Consider the following 14784-nt stretch of genomic DNA (forward strand, 5'->3'; position numbering starts at 1 on the left):
TTTGGGCGTGACCGCCTGTGTCCTGTCAGCACATCCAGCGTCCACAAAATGTCTCTCTCTTTCTTCTCCACCCTTCCTCGGAGCCAGGGTGTAACCAGGACTCCACTTGTCACTTATTCACATCTGTAACTAGCCAGGAAGGAGAAGGGGGGGGGGGGGGGGTTCTTTGAGCGTGTGTGTGCGTGTGTTTTTTCCCCATCGTGATAAGTCTACAAACCTGAGATTTGAGTCTTCACAGGTTCTAGCGTTTCCTGTATAGTAACTGAAATCTGGAACCTCCATGTGACGAAATAGTACAAAAACCTTTTTACCGTACTCAAGTCGAATAGTACTTCTTGTGTATTTATTTATCTACTTTTTATTTTCTACTACCTCCTTTGTAAAATACTTTATAAATTACTTTTTTCAACCCGGCAGATGATGACACAATGTGAAAAAGACAAAAATAGAGGATGCAGATGTCTGCCGGTGTTGTCACTGTGCCCCCCCCCTACCCGGCCGTTTAACTCGACCCTCTCCAGAAGGCAGCCAAGGTGTCATGGCACCAGCTCTTTGGTCTACTTGGCTCACGGCGCTACCGAGGGTTTACTTGGCCTGTCGATGTTGGGTTTCTGTGTGTCATTGGGGCCTGCCCGCACTTATGTCACGCCAGTGCAAACTAATCTCCAAAGTTGGTCAGGCCAAGAATTGGCGCTGCCTACTGTTTGGCAGCTTGGATCTGAGGAATTGTGACATTTGGGTAACAGGAAACGTGGACATGTCGTACAAAGCCATCAGTGCTTGCCTTTGTTTCTGCCTCGCTTTGTTTCTTGTGTTAGCTTCCTTGAATCATAAAGTGCATCACGCCCTTTCTTAATGAGCTTCGACAAATACAAAACAAATAAGTGTTCTGCCCCCGAGAGATTGTGACTGACAGCAGGCAGGTTTCTTACACAATAAAGCTGTCTGTTAGTTATTTCTGAAGACTGAGGAGGAAGCGCTACTCCCCACAGGGCGGGGAGGCGATTCAGTGAGACGCCACCCAGTACACACACACACACACACAACACAACACACACACACTCAAACAAATGTATCTATTTATATATATATATATAGACAGACAGATATCTCACGCATTCAAAACATCTTACAGCAAAACTACAAAATCACAAATCATCACTAATATTACGATGCATGAGCGATTTCCTTATTCATATTTAAATGAGGAAAGTAGATGAACACAATGGGAGTGTGATGTCGATGGAGTTAGAATTCAAGGTACGTAATGGTAGGTTGTGCTTGTTTGTCTGTCGGTGTGCATGTGCTGCTTTTTAGCAGAAGGCCAGACCACTTTGCAGAGTAACCATCATGTTTGAACAGCAAATTGAGCGAGCGGCTGGGAGTGGCGCCGGACAAAGGCCACCTGACGGGATTTTTGTCGCTGCACTCAAATAATTGTCAACTAACAGTCACATAAGAGTGAACGTGCAAGTAGTGATGTACAAATTTGCTAGGCTCACTGGCATCACCAGCAAGATCGTCTGCAGGCAGTTGGAGACGGCGAGATAGAGGGAATATGTTTATAATTCCCCCCAATGTTTTATCTTTTGGGGGGAATCAATGACGGGACCACTGCCAGCCAATTTCTTATTCCTGTATTACATAATCATTTATTTATCATTTTTATTGCTAGTTTTAATCAGACATTATGCAAGAATTGGAGCAAGCTTTTGTGGATCTCGTAAAATAATGAGGAGGCCGGTTCTGGCACACTGGCCTTGAGTTTGACACCTGTAGTTTAAATCAAAGCCAGAGAAAGAAGTAGCAGTCGTGATATAAATCTATTTTTTTAAGCATAATTTGGAAACTTGTATGATGTTCTTTCAAGTCCCTTTAGGCTTTTTGTGTACTTTGAAGTGTGGTACATTGTGTTCCGTCTGAGTCACGTTTGACACAGAAACCCCTTTCCAATGGCAGCACTTCATCCTGCACTGCAAGCCTTCCCTCTTTTCATTCTTCTCATGTAATGCTTCACTTATCATACTGACTGAGGCCACACCAATGTATGTTTAGAGTTGAAAAGCTCCTGTAATCTCAGGTCTGCACGGTCATCACGTACAGAGCTGTGATGACAGATGCCAACGTCATAGTGTTTGAATAACTGATGTTGTCTAATATTTGGGGTAAACACTCAAGGTAGGTCAATTTGATTAAGATTAAAGAGGTAAGAATTTCTCATGATGTGACATTTATGAGTGTCTCTCTACCTGTGAGCCAATCACAGAATACACCCGTCCTCTAAAACTAATGTGATGAGACTTGCAACCAGGGCAGAAAAGAAAAGAGAACTATAATCAACCGGTGATAGCTCAAAATTAACCATTAATTTATCACAGGATGAGCTGATAACATCTTAGCAGGTGCACTGTGGAACTAAAACAATTAGCTAAATGCATTAAAAGTGTGGTTGTTTTAAGACTTCAAAATTATTTTTCAAGTGCAGACTGATTGAAGACTCCAAATTGTCCCTAGGTGTGAGTGCGAGTGCAAATGGTTGTTTGTCTCTGTGTGCCCTGCGATTGGCTGGCAACCGGTTCAGGGTGTCCCCCGCCTACTGCCCGATGACGGCTGGGATCGGCTCCAGCACTCCCGCGACCCCCGTGGGGACTAAGCGGTTCAGAAAATGGATGGATGGATGCAAATAGTCTCTACCATAAAAATGGCCGACATGCTGGAGTTAAAACTCCTTGACTGTAATTTGACTTGCACAAAATGAACTTGATGTAATTCAGAAACTTATAGAAAATGGAACGGTGGACATAACAGCTGGGCAGAAAGTGGTTTGCACATCTTCACAGTTCTAATCCTTACAGTGTGAGTTTGAATGTGCTCCCATATTTGATATTGCAATAAAAGTAGAAATCATTTCCCATAAATCATGTTGTGGCAGAAGTAAGGAATAAATCTTTATTCCATGACTGACTGCCAACAAGTGAGACAAAACACAAGTCATCAAAGCTACAAAGACAATATGATGTAAAAGACACACAACTACTGGTCCCAAGGTCCGCTACAATGTTAAAATAACAGAGCGCGCGCGCACGCACATCGCTTGGACCACCCCGCCTCGGTCCCGCCCAGCGGCCCGACCCCACGGAGAAAACACAGTGTGGATCATGTGACAGCAGCAGTTTCTACACGACACATCGAAGACACACACACTGACAGACACACAAAGTGTAAGTCAGTGGATTTCGTTAAGTTAGGGAAGTTGTCGCCCTCAGCGCGTCGACACCACCGCGCGGAGTTGACGGACTTGTTCTCATGTCAGTGACGCCGCAGTTGAATCACTTTGTAGCGGACTAAAGCGGAGAAAGTCGTTCCAAGTATCTCCAGCAAATAGACGGCTCCTGCTTCGTCTGAAAGGTGAGTTGAACATCATTCAATAACGAAAAAAACAAAAGGGTTGACACTGTTGGTTTGCCTCGTTGACACACTGAAGAAAGTTTAGTGACATATTAATTATAATTATAGCATTTATTTATTCGCGAGGCATGGAATTATCTTTAAACGACACTTTTGTCTGGTTTTGGTCTGTCTTACACATTGAAAAGTACGCTGTTTAATATTAGACTGGGGGAAAAAATATATTATTATGGTTCGATTCCCGGAATGTAGCGTGTGCGCATTTGTCCTAAATGTGATAAGTGATTACAAGGGGGGGGACCAAATGGTTGTAGGATCCATTCCTGGCGTATGGTGTCAAAATTAAAATACTGTGTAGCTTCTTATGGGACGTTTTGTAATGGAATGCAAATGTCGACAATTGGTTGCGAATGCGCACATGGGGTGAAGGACCGTAAGTTTGATTCCCAGGATGTACCAGTGGACCCTTTGAAGTCAAGTGTGTGATTCCATTTATTCAGTCTGTATGATCTATTAATTCTCAAGAATATTTAGTACATTTACATTTGTGTATAACAACAGCAAATATTCAAAGATGTCAATTACAGATATGCCTCGGCAGTTGTTTGAAATGCAGTTTAGACCTGTGGGTGCAACTGTGTCCTGCGACTTAAGGTTTCCCTGTTCGATCCCTCACTTTCCTGCCCTAATTGTTCAGAGTGTGCTGGAAAGCATGAGGCTCTTTAATGATGCCATTTGAGGTGATTATCATGCCAAAGCTAGTAATGTAGACAGAGTGGGGGTGACAGGTGTGTGAGTCACACCTGATGCGCTGCGTTACCCCCTGCATCCTCTCATCGAGGCCCGTCCCTCCATCCCCCTGGCTGTGTGTCTCTCCACGTTTCCTGTGCTTTGTTTCAAGGCTGAGGCTTGCGTCACACATTCCTCTTGGCATATGAAGCCCTCATCCTGTTTAGAGGCCAACGAGCGAAAAGCGAGGGAGGAGAAAGGGATGTGGACGTGGGGGGGCGGATGAGTGGAACGGGGGCAACCTCAGCTTCTTTGTCTGACTTCATCGTCCTTTGTGAGCACTGGTGGAAGCTTTAAGGAAAGTTATTTATGATTATTTGGACACTAGTTTGTCTCAAGGGCCAACCCCCCCACCTCCACCACCCCCAATACATCCACCCACCCCTGCGCCTCTTTCCCTGAATCAACATGCTGATGTTATCTGGTGGAACAAAATGCGTAAGAGTGCACACACACACACACACACTGCTCAAAGGGCACGTCTTGTGGAGCACAAGAGCTAAACATTAAACTGGTGGCTGCTGGATAGTTGGTCTTCCTCTGCGAAGAAGCCGAAGAGGTGAGCACACGCAGACGGGCCGTAAAACGAAACGCGAACAGGCTGTTACACAAGCCCTGCGTCTCAACCACCGGATCTGTCTCTTCCCGCCTCCCACAAGCACACACAACAGACACACACTCGCACTCTTCTACACGCACACACACCACCCCCCTTGAGGTTCATTGAGGTTTTGTCATATTTGCTTCCTTGTTTCTTCCAGTTTGACATAGTTTAGGTTAGTGCGGCTGTTTTCTGTTTTTCTTCCATTCGCCTTCTCCTATTATTTAGGTAGGGAGGTGAAGTGTTTTTTTTTCGGGGGGCAGTGAGACAGGAAACCACAGGCCCCCAGCAGCAGCCCCCCCACCTCCCTCCCCTTGTTCCCTTCTCTTTCTCTGGCTCCCCTCTCTTCTTTAGCGCCCTCAACCCATCACGCCGTGTGGAAATAATAACAGTGCAAGGGCTTCCGCTGTTCTCTGGAAAGCTTCACCTTTCCGCCGAGTGTACGGTGTCTTCGTATGTCAGCTGTAGCATGTCTTTTAGTGTGTGTGCGCGCGTGTGTGTAATGATAGATTTTGGTTCATCTTTCCTGACTGATGGCCTCCTTGTGTCTGGCTCTCCAGAGACTCTCGTGCAAGAGATGGGCTCTGTGCTAGTGTGAATGAGCACTGGAGTGATGATGAACAGGGTTAATAATGGAGATGATCATAATGATGGAGGGCAAGCTCATCGGTGCATGTCATCTATCGGAATTTGAACGTGACAGTGGGAATCTGAAAACACGTCCATGGACTTTAAAGAAATACTAGTAAACATTTATGTCAAAACTTACTGTTTCCATGTATGTGCTACTAACCGTTCTCTGTTAAATGTTTGGGCATGCAGAAGTATGTCACTGTCAAAACCTTAACGGCTGAACACAGGAGAAGCCACCGGAGAAGTACATATTTCCTACAAGGGCACTACATGCAGCAGTAAGTCGCCACCTACTGGCCTGGCAGTGTCTGTTGGTAATCACTTCGTTGATCATTTTGGCAACACCGTTTCGGAAGATGAATGAATATCAATAAAATCTTGACCAGGTTGTTGGCATATAAACATCAAAGTTCAACTACATGGTGGTGTAAATGAAAACACCTCTGATATTACCTCATCACCTTGATGAATCATGCAGTTAGCATTCTAATCAGTCGGCGCTAATCATTTCCGTCCCGTAAGGCTAAGAGGGGTGGATTGGAGGAGGGGGGGGTAAAGTAGGAATGAGCTCAGAGTGGAAATGAGTCCGTAAAGACTGAGAAGACGAAAAAGAATGTGGAGAAATGTGAGTTGTGGCGTGTTTCTTGGACAAAGCTGTCGTCTGGAGGTTTGCGCTCTCTCTGGTGATCTCATCATCTCCAGCAGTTTTGCCATTAGAGCGTGCACGCGCAAAGCCCCCTGTGCGTGTATGCACGCGTGTGTGTCTATGTCTGTGTGTGTGCACGCATGAGCATGTGTTCATGTCTGTTATAATTTAAGCTTTTAGTGATTTAATGTGTGTATTCTGTTGAGCAAGCAGAAACGTGGTGTGTGGTTGTGTGCGGTTGTGTGCATGCATGCAAGTGTGTGCGTATGTGCACGCGTGTGGTTAAGTCGGTAGCCAGGGACTCCAAGCCACAATATTTTCCCCCCTCAGTCATGTTGTTCTTTATCATTCATGGAGCGAGAGGAAAGAGGAGAGCGTGCGGTGCCGATAGATAGGAAGCGAGCGGTGGAGAAGAAGACAAGTTTCGAGAAGAGATGAAGTTAAAGTGGTCTTGCAAGGTTGGGCACACAGTAGCGCCGCTGACCTAAAAGGACAATATTTGCCAACCACACTCTACATGCACAAACACACACATCAAGAGTGCACAGGTAGTCGACTTTTATTTACAAAGTAGGTGCAGCACACACTGGCACCTCAGCTTCGAGTGTGCTTTGTGTTGTATAATTTCCAGCAGGTCAACTTGAGCCGCACGCAAAAAGCCTGCTTTATACAATGCCCGACAATAAAACTAGGTCAGCCGAGCAAATTAGTTACCCATGCACAGACCTATGATCTCTAGTTGAAGAGTTGAATCGCAAATAATGTTGTGTTTTTATTGACACCCTCAGAAAGGCATCCATTTAGCAATGTGTTAATTCTTGTGGTTGTAATTGTGGTTTAGATCTGTTTGGAATATTTTGGCCCCCTCCCCTCACTTGTCAGTGTTAAGATTGCCTATTGTCTCTTTAGACTAACAGTGAAGAATGTTCAAATGTCACAGCCTGTAAGTGTTGGCACCAGGAACAGATAAATTCTATTTCCAATGGGAAAATTCACTTTAAATGTGGCAAGGCAAGGTAGCTTTATTTGTATAGCGCATTTCAACTCGACAAGTTGTAGGTCAAGCAGTATTCCATTTTCAAAGCCCCATTAGATTGCGCAAGAGGGGCCAATATGTGGTGGCAAGTGTGAATGTTACCTCCTACTTCAGCATTTCTTGGCTAACCTTAATTGCTGAATCTCTTTAAATGTTCCTTACATGTGACTCTGAGACACAAATATTACCAAACAATTCTTTTGGATGTTATTATTTTGTAGGCTTTCCAGGCTGACTGTCACTTTCACTTAATGTTGCATGGTTCAAATCTTGCATGTATCAAATTGTCCACTTCCCTTTTTCAGACGGGTCTGCTTTTTGATACATCCTTAGAGAAAAGATTGTCCCTCATCAAGCAGTAACCTACCACGTGTTCTCGAAGATGATCATAATCAATATTAACAATTTACATTTAAATTACTTCAGTATCTTTGGACCTAAAGACTCTTACCTTAATAAATGAAAATAATATGCAGAAAAGTGAGCATCTGTGTGTGGCCTCATATCTGCCATCATCAATTTGTTGTGTGCCTTGCTGCATGTTCTGACAAGAAGATTGAACTCTCTGAGCATAAATCAATCTCGGAGGACATGAAATGTGAGGGGAAATGTTTGACTGTCTTTTGAGGAGTTTCAGGAATTTAGAGCGCTCGGGAGAGATTTTGCCACTGTAATTTTGGGAACAGCTTGACACACTGTCACTTTATGTCACATTGAAAGATAGGTTGGACGATACCTTGAGGCCATCAAAAACCAATGTCAACCAAGGCCAGTGTCAGTGACACAAAAACTGGCAAAAAATCTTTCCAGAAAGAAGTGTGCGATATTTTACAGCCCTTTTTTCCCCCGGGGGGAAGCTTGAAAGTATCCTAATATTTACGTCGTTAGTTATATAAAAGGGTTCAACCAAAGTGATTTTTTTTTCTGCAACATAGCGTTTCCATATCTGTGCTTGTATGAAAACAGCCAGCAAAACATAAAAAGGAGCATATGTATTGTTGGCATGAAACTATTTCCTCATTGCTGAAATCACAGTAGGCCTGAGCGTTGTCCAAACAGTCGGAAGGGGAGAAGCTGTTGCCTACGCCGCAAAACGTCTGTTTGTGCTCCTAACGTCACCTGATTGGCAAGCACAAAAGCACAACTGCTTGACCTGCAGTTGAACTCCAACACAATACAAACCCGCTTTAGAACGCAGAGCCACGCATGCACGCACGCCGGCCACACCTGACTGCTCGTTCTTTTGTGTTTCTGTGGAGCCGCGCCATGGGCGAGTCCTCTGTCGTCATGTTCACACCCTTCCTGACCCGGCGGGCAAAGCCTCCCGCTCTCCCATTGGTCTGTTGGCCATCTGGACTCCCGGTGTGTCTGTTTGCGTGTGTCTGTTTTGGAAGGGCGTGAGGGCCTGTGTTCTTGTGTCCCATTTGTTAATAATTAAAGGCTAACTTGTCTCCTGACTGTCGACTTTGATCGAGTCACGCACATGCACACACGCAAACACACACACGCACACACAACTGCTTTAAGGTAAATTCTCTCAGTACAGGTCATGTTAGCTAAAGGCTCTAGTGAATACACACACACTTATTGAGGAATAGCCATTGTGGTTACACCTGGTGTTTGTGTGTGTGTGTGTCTCCATTACAATGGATGCTGGCGGTGGAGCAAACTAAGAAAGGAACTGGTGTTTGCGAGTTGTTAAAAACTTTGAGAGGAAGAGGATACAGCAAATAGGTTAATAAACAAGATCCATAAACAGCAGAATTGACCAGAAGCCATCAGAGTTTAAATATAACTCTTATATTATTAAAAGAGTAATAATATATAATGCTTTCATTTTACCTAGTAGAAAAATAACTGTCAAGTTTGATCTTCATCTCTTCTGAATGCATTTCATATTTATGTCTACAGCATGAAAATAAAGTTATATTTCATATCCATTAGATTATATCTTCCATAGAAAGGAAGTCAGTTGAACTCAAAATTTCAAGTTAAACTGACAAAAAAAATTTAAGTTGGGGAATTAAACACAATATTTTAATTGCATCTAAGAAACTTATTTTGGGAAATTATGAGGATGATCAAGTCAAATAAATTCTAAACTGGACTCCCAGATTTGAACCCCCAACCTTAGAACCATTCGTCCGTCCACCGTTCTGCTCATATAATATTAAATGTCATATCTTTTCCTTTTTTGATGCTAAGCATGCTGTGTGTTATGCTTTATAGGATTTCGGCCATTGCAGCCATGTTGATGTATGATTACCCCCTGAAGACAGACATGGAGACGGTAAGCCACATGTATGTATGTGTGTGTGTGTGCGTGTCTCATGCCTGAGCATGTTTTGATGCCATGTAGTCAGCACATAGCGACCCGCACTCATGCTACGTGTCGAGACAGCCCAGTTCCCACATTCCGACTCTTCCTGGACAAACAGTACGCTGCAGTACAGTGGCCATTTGCATACAATGGCCACGCACGCCGTCATTCAGGAGGCTAATCAACACCGGTTCTGACAGACATTCCCAAGCAAAGCTGTGCTGACGTTTCTTGGCGGCCTGTATTTGTTTGGGAGGTAGAAGCTTGTTTTCGCCGGCATGAGCGGAAATGTTCATCTTTGCTCTTTTGTCCCCTTTCCCTTCTCCTGCATCCTCTCCTCTTTTCTTTCACAGTCATTCTACTCATCGCTAGTGAAAACGCCGGAGCCGTACGGCGTCATCTTCTCCCATCCGGCCCACCTCTACCACCACAGCCACATGCAGGCCCTCGCTCAGTCTCATGCTGCCAGCAACCCATCACATGCCCAGCTGGAGCCTGTTGATCTGTCTGTGAGCAAGCGCTCGTCCTCCTCCGCCACCTCCACCTCGTCCTCCCCTCACTGCTCGTCCGCCTCTTCACCGGCCTCCTCACGAAGCACACCGCCGTCCCCTTTCAGCACTGCCAGCCGCGTCTCCCCGCGCTGCTCCCCCCAATTGACCCAGCGGCACCCCTCGCCGTCCCACAATCTCCCGCCGCACACCACCTCGCTGTCGTATCCCAGCATGGTGGCTCCTATGATGGGCGCGGGCTCGGGCGTCATCCAGAGCTCGGGGGTCATGGTGTCTCCAGTCATGGTGCCTCTGTCTGTCCTGTACCCCTCCCCTCTCCACTTGCACCAGCCCATAATGGTGAGCCCACCTCTTACGACAGACGAGGACCATCATCACCATCATCGTCATCACCATCGGAGCAGAGAGCACAAAACAGGTGAGCCCTCAATTGTTGCTTTTGTTTCTTCAAAAGACTCCAAAACAAAATGCACACAGTCATTTTTTCATGTATTTTCTATTTTGCTTCCTGCAAAACAAAAACAACGACAAAATCATGTCACAAATCAAATCACAATAATCACATTTGTCATTTCAGAACATGTTTATATCTCAATTTCTTAAATTAGACTTGTGTTAACTGTAACCCTGGCGAGAGACTTGACTTTGACTTTGTGCATAGTTCAATCCACAAAGTCATTGGATGGGCGGGGCGATGCCCACATTTTGCACAAGCTCATCAAAACCGAGCCTCGTCCTGAGCTCATCCATGAGCACCACAGCAGCCACGACATGAAGTCATCGGTCATCAGGATACCACACGGATTTGAGTAAGTTTTACACTTGTACAACCATACTTAATCATTTTTTTGTGCTCTGGCGAAAGAAATAAAAGTATTAGAATGGTTACTTGTTAAATCTGCTATCATACAAACATACATGGGCACAAAAACATGAGGGAAAACATATTGTAGAACATTATTGTTTCATTTGATTATATTGACGATGGATGGATACAAAGAAATACAAAGTGCAGCATTGAGGAGGTATTTCAACAAAATCAAGCTCAACAATAAAAGCAACATTAAGATGTTGCAGGTCGATTAATGTGTTTGTTTAATTATGCAACCGTAATATTGTACATGATGGCAAACGTTTTTGTAGGAGAAGTTTATTCTTCAAACGATTATGGATGTGAACAGGTGATACAATGGATATTCCAAATTCTTTTGCTGCACCATTTATTATTGAACTTCCAGGCACCGAGGTCGTTCGGTATGAGTCTCCATGCGGCGAGGCAGCTTTACAAGTTTACATCAGCCATCCGAATCCTGTCGCCGCCACTCTTCCACTTCCTGTTCTGTCTTTCGTAACAACCTCCCCCCTCCTTTTCGCTTCCTGTGTTTTTTTAGCGCTCGTCGTCTGGCATCTGCAGGCCCCACATCTATTCTTCTGCTTCTCCTATCGCTCATCTGTGCTTATTCCTCGGCCTTTCATCCGCCATTTAATGGGCAAGTGTCGTCAGGTAGTTGTTGGCATAGTTTGGAAGTCATCGAGGATAAGCGGTTGGGAAGATGAATGTCAATGTGCCGAGTGTGGCTGTGGGTGTGGCCAGTGCTGTCATCACCTCACAAAATATAGGTCATTTTGGCTCCCCACTGTGTGTGTATGTATGTGTGTGTGTGTGTGTGCCTGTGCGTGTGTGTGTTGTGCGCAACTAAACATTCCTTTGCAGTGGACCGATGTGAAAGATTCATATTTCAACACCTTGCGTCTGCTTTCAACCACCACTTTATCACACCGCTGTATACACATGTACATATGCACACACACACACACGTACTCACACGTCCTCATACACGCGAGTGTTAAAAAAAAAAAGTTCAGTCAGTGTGTAACATCAGGGAGCTGTCATCAAATCTGATGAGACTTGATGTGTGTGAGCAGTTTTGTGCCACCAAAATATTATTTTTCTGTATTTTTCATCGGAATGAGTGCTACACAGTATCTCAAGTAGGATTTTAAATAGGTGGAACGGTTTGGTAAATCTCCCCAAAACTTTCAGGAGAAGTTACGATGGGGAGGTTTTTTTTAGATATTCAATTATGAACCCACATTTGAATGAACTTAACAATAATAATTCAAAAATTATTATTATTAATAAACTTAATCCTTATGATTGCCCCTTTCTCGTTAATCAACGAATGTAGTTGACTTTAGCACAGTACTTGGCCTATTTTTAGACTATTCAGACAAAAAAGTGATGAAACAAAACCAATAGGTGTGGTGAACTGGAAAAAGCTGGAGTTGTTTTTCAACGTTATTATTGCGCGGGAGGGTTACTGCCGCTGCCAAAATAACAGTTCACTTGTGTGATTTCAACATCTCGCAAAGACGATGATGACACAGACGCCTCCTGCTGGTTGAACCTCTAACATGATCCATTCTCTTCTCACTGGGCTTTCAGGGGCAACAACCCGTCAGTTATTGTCCATTCTGCCGCTCAGCATCCTCTCCCCGCTGAATCTCCAGACTCACTGAAGAAGAGAAGAATCCACCGCTGCGATTTTTCCGGTTGCAACAAAGTCTACACAAAGAGTTCGCACCTCAAAGCGCACCGCAGGACGCACACAGGTCAGATACTTCACTTTGTGGGTTCCTTGGACTAAAAAAAGTATACATTGCACGGCAGTACCACTGAGAATTACAACCACAATCATAAAATGCAGCTAGTTGTCAATAACTGGACAGAACAAATAGGTTACACAGCCCATTAAAGCATAAAGATGGATGCAAATAGCAATGCTGCTGTTTTGGCTAGCGAAGGGGGTTAAAAGGGCTCAGGAAGTAGCTGTGAGATTTTTGCAATGTGAAGTGCGTACCTTGGCTCAGTGAAGCTTGACAAACTATGCATTTGATTCTGCTACAGAACTGCTCAAGCATTTTTTCTTTCTTTGAACCGTGAACGTGTTTGTGTGCTCATGCAGGTGAGAAACCGTACAAGTGCATGTGGGAAGGCTGCACGTGGAAGTTCGCCCGGTCGGATGAGCTGACCCGACACTTTCGCAAGCACACGGGAGTCAAACCTTTCCAGTGTCCCGACTGCGAGCGCAGCTTTTCCCGCTCCGACCACTTGGCCTTGCACAAAAAGCGCCACCTACTGGTGTGAAACGCCAGCTCAGGACAACTTGATTAAAACCTGGTGTTGAATTCAACGTTGGACTATACCACTTTGACTTTGGGGAGAGTGGGGTATAAATATTGGACTCCAATGGGCAAGCTTTGACGCTTTCACCTCTTTGACCTGAATATGAGCTGGGATCCTACTGCTACTCATACGGACCTTCGAATCATTCACCGCGTGTTGCCATTCCAATTTAGGGATCTAGACATTTTCTCTTTTCAAATGGATTGCAACATCTCAGCTGGTTTGAGAGTGCTTCCCCCTTGTGGCTTTACAAAACACACATATGGAAAGCCCGTTGGACATTTATTCTGTAGGCCTTGATATCCACCTTTGGGTCCATGTACAAGTAAACGGGTGATGGCAAAATGAAGCTTCAAATTTGCTTCATGAACCAGTTGTATTTTTTGATTGTTCAACTGAGAGTACCATCTAGAGGACTCAAAAAATACAGCAATTGTTTCATGAAGCAAATTGGAAGTTTCATTTCCTATCACTACCTTTGGGCATAAATTCAACATGCTACTAGAGCACGTCATTGTCTTACTAGTGAGTACATGGACCTTAAACTGGATAACAAAGTTATGGACCAAATGTTCAGTACTTTCCACACACATATGAATCAATTTTAGTCAAAGGTAACACTTTTTTTAAATTGCCTTCAAGGGCCAATGAAATGTGAAATTTCCACATTGTATCACATCACACGTATTTGTCAGCAATGTGTCTAACTCAGCCAATGCTAATCCCCAAATTGAAACAGCACACACCTCATCTGCTTCTAAAAGCTTGAACAATGCCTTCTCTTATGTGCACACTTTAATGGAACACAATGCAAGAAAGATGCACTTAATCTGGGTTAGAAAGTATTTTGATGGATTTTATTCAGAAATGTGAAGATTGCTGCACTTGGGGCATTACTGTTTCGGTGAGGACATGATATTGAGTGCAGCAAAATCTCTCATTTCTTTATCAAGCTTATACAGCACAGTATATTTATATTATGGTCTGTTTGAAAGGGTTGTGATGCAATGTAAATGTAAGTTTTTATCCTGAGACACTTTTATTTGGGAAAATGTCGGCGTTTAAGGCAAGGAACCGAACAGAACTTGTTTGCTTTCAATATTTCTACATTCCAAAATAATTCCAGTTTTCTCTCATTTGGCTAGTCCTTCTTTACAGCCGCCAGAGAACAAAGAGAAAAACAATTTCTGTGTGTTCATGTCTCCATGCAGTGTGCACTTTAAAATTCAAAACAGCATTCCCAAAGGGATACATTTATCCACTCATAAACTAAACATACTCGAATGTAGCGGCTCAACAGATCAGCATTTTTCAGTTTTTTGCTTGTAAAGGCTTTTGTGTCTGCAAATATAAGTTGTAATATATATTATATTCATTTATATTTTATAATTGTTAGACTGAAAGGGCAAATACAGGTTTTTATTAAGCATGATTTTGATACTCATAATAATGAAAAATATTACACATTTCTGCAATGTTGTGTCTATCATGAACCTTATCTCTTTTTAATCTATTTTGGTAATTCAAAGGGAATGTGTTAAACTGTGAACATAACTGTACAGATCTGTCTGCAATTTCTTTTAAAACAGAATATTCATACCATTTAATAAACTTATTGATACTATTTTCAGAATTGTGCGCGTTCTGTTTGTTTG

General features: G+C 43.6%; 1 protein-coding gene across 1 annotated transcript; it reads left to right on the forward strand.

Moving 5' to 3' along the window:
• Positions 1-3148: 3148 nt before the first annotated feature.
• Positions 3149-14753, forward strand: klf3 (Kruppel-like factor 3 (basic)). Its single transcript, XM_037253109.1, has 6 exons — positions 3149-3408; positions 9343-9403; positions 9787-10360; positions 10604-10751; positions 12389-12555; positions 12909-14753. Exons 2-6 carry the CDS (start codon positions 9362-9364, stop codon positions 13088-13090), a joined length of 1113 nt encoding a protein of 370 aa, XP_037109004.1. The 5' UTR covers positions 3149-3408; positions 9343-9361; the 3' UTR covers positions 13091-14753.
• The last annotated feature ends 31 nt before the right edge of the window (positions 14754-14784 follow it).

The sequence above is a fragment of the Syngnathus acus genome, chromosome 1 (assembly GCF_901709675.1).
Source record: "Syngnathus acus chromosome 1, fSynAcu1.2, whole genome shotgun sequence".
NCBI classification, from domain to species: domain Eukaryota; kingdom Metazoa; phylum Chordata; class Actinopteri; order Syngnathiformes; family Syngnathidae; genus Syngnathus; species Syngnathus acus.

Excerpts from the sequence above, each read along its gene's own strand:
- klf3 (XM_037253109.1), top strand. The coding sequence starts at position 9,362 with ATGTTGATGTATGATTACCCCCTGAAGACAGACATGGAGACG. Across the intron at positions 9,404-9,786 it reads TGAAGACAGACATGGAGACG|TCATTCTACTCATCGCTAGT; the intron begins GTAAGCCACATG and ends TTTCTTTCACAG. Across the intron at positions 12,556-12,908 it reads GCACCGCAGGACGCACACAG|GTGAGAAACCGTACAAGTGC; the intron begins GTCAGATACTTC and ends GTGCTCATGCAG.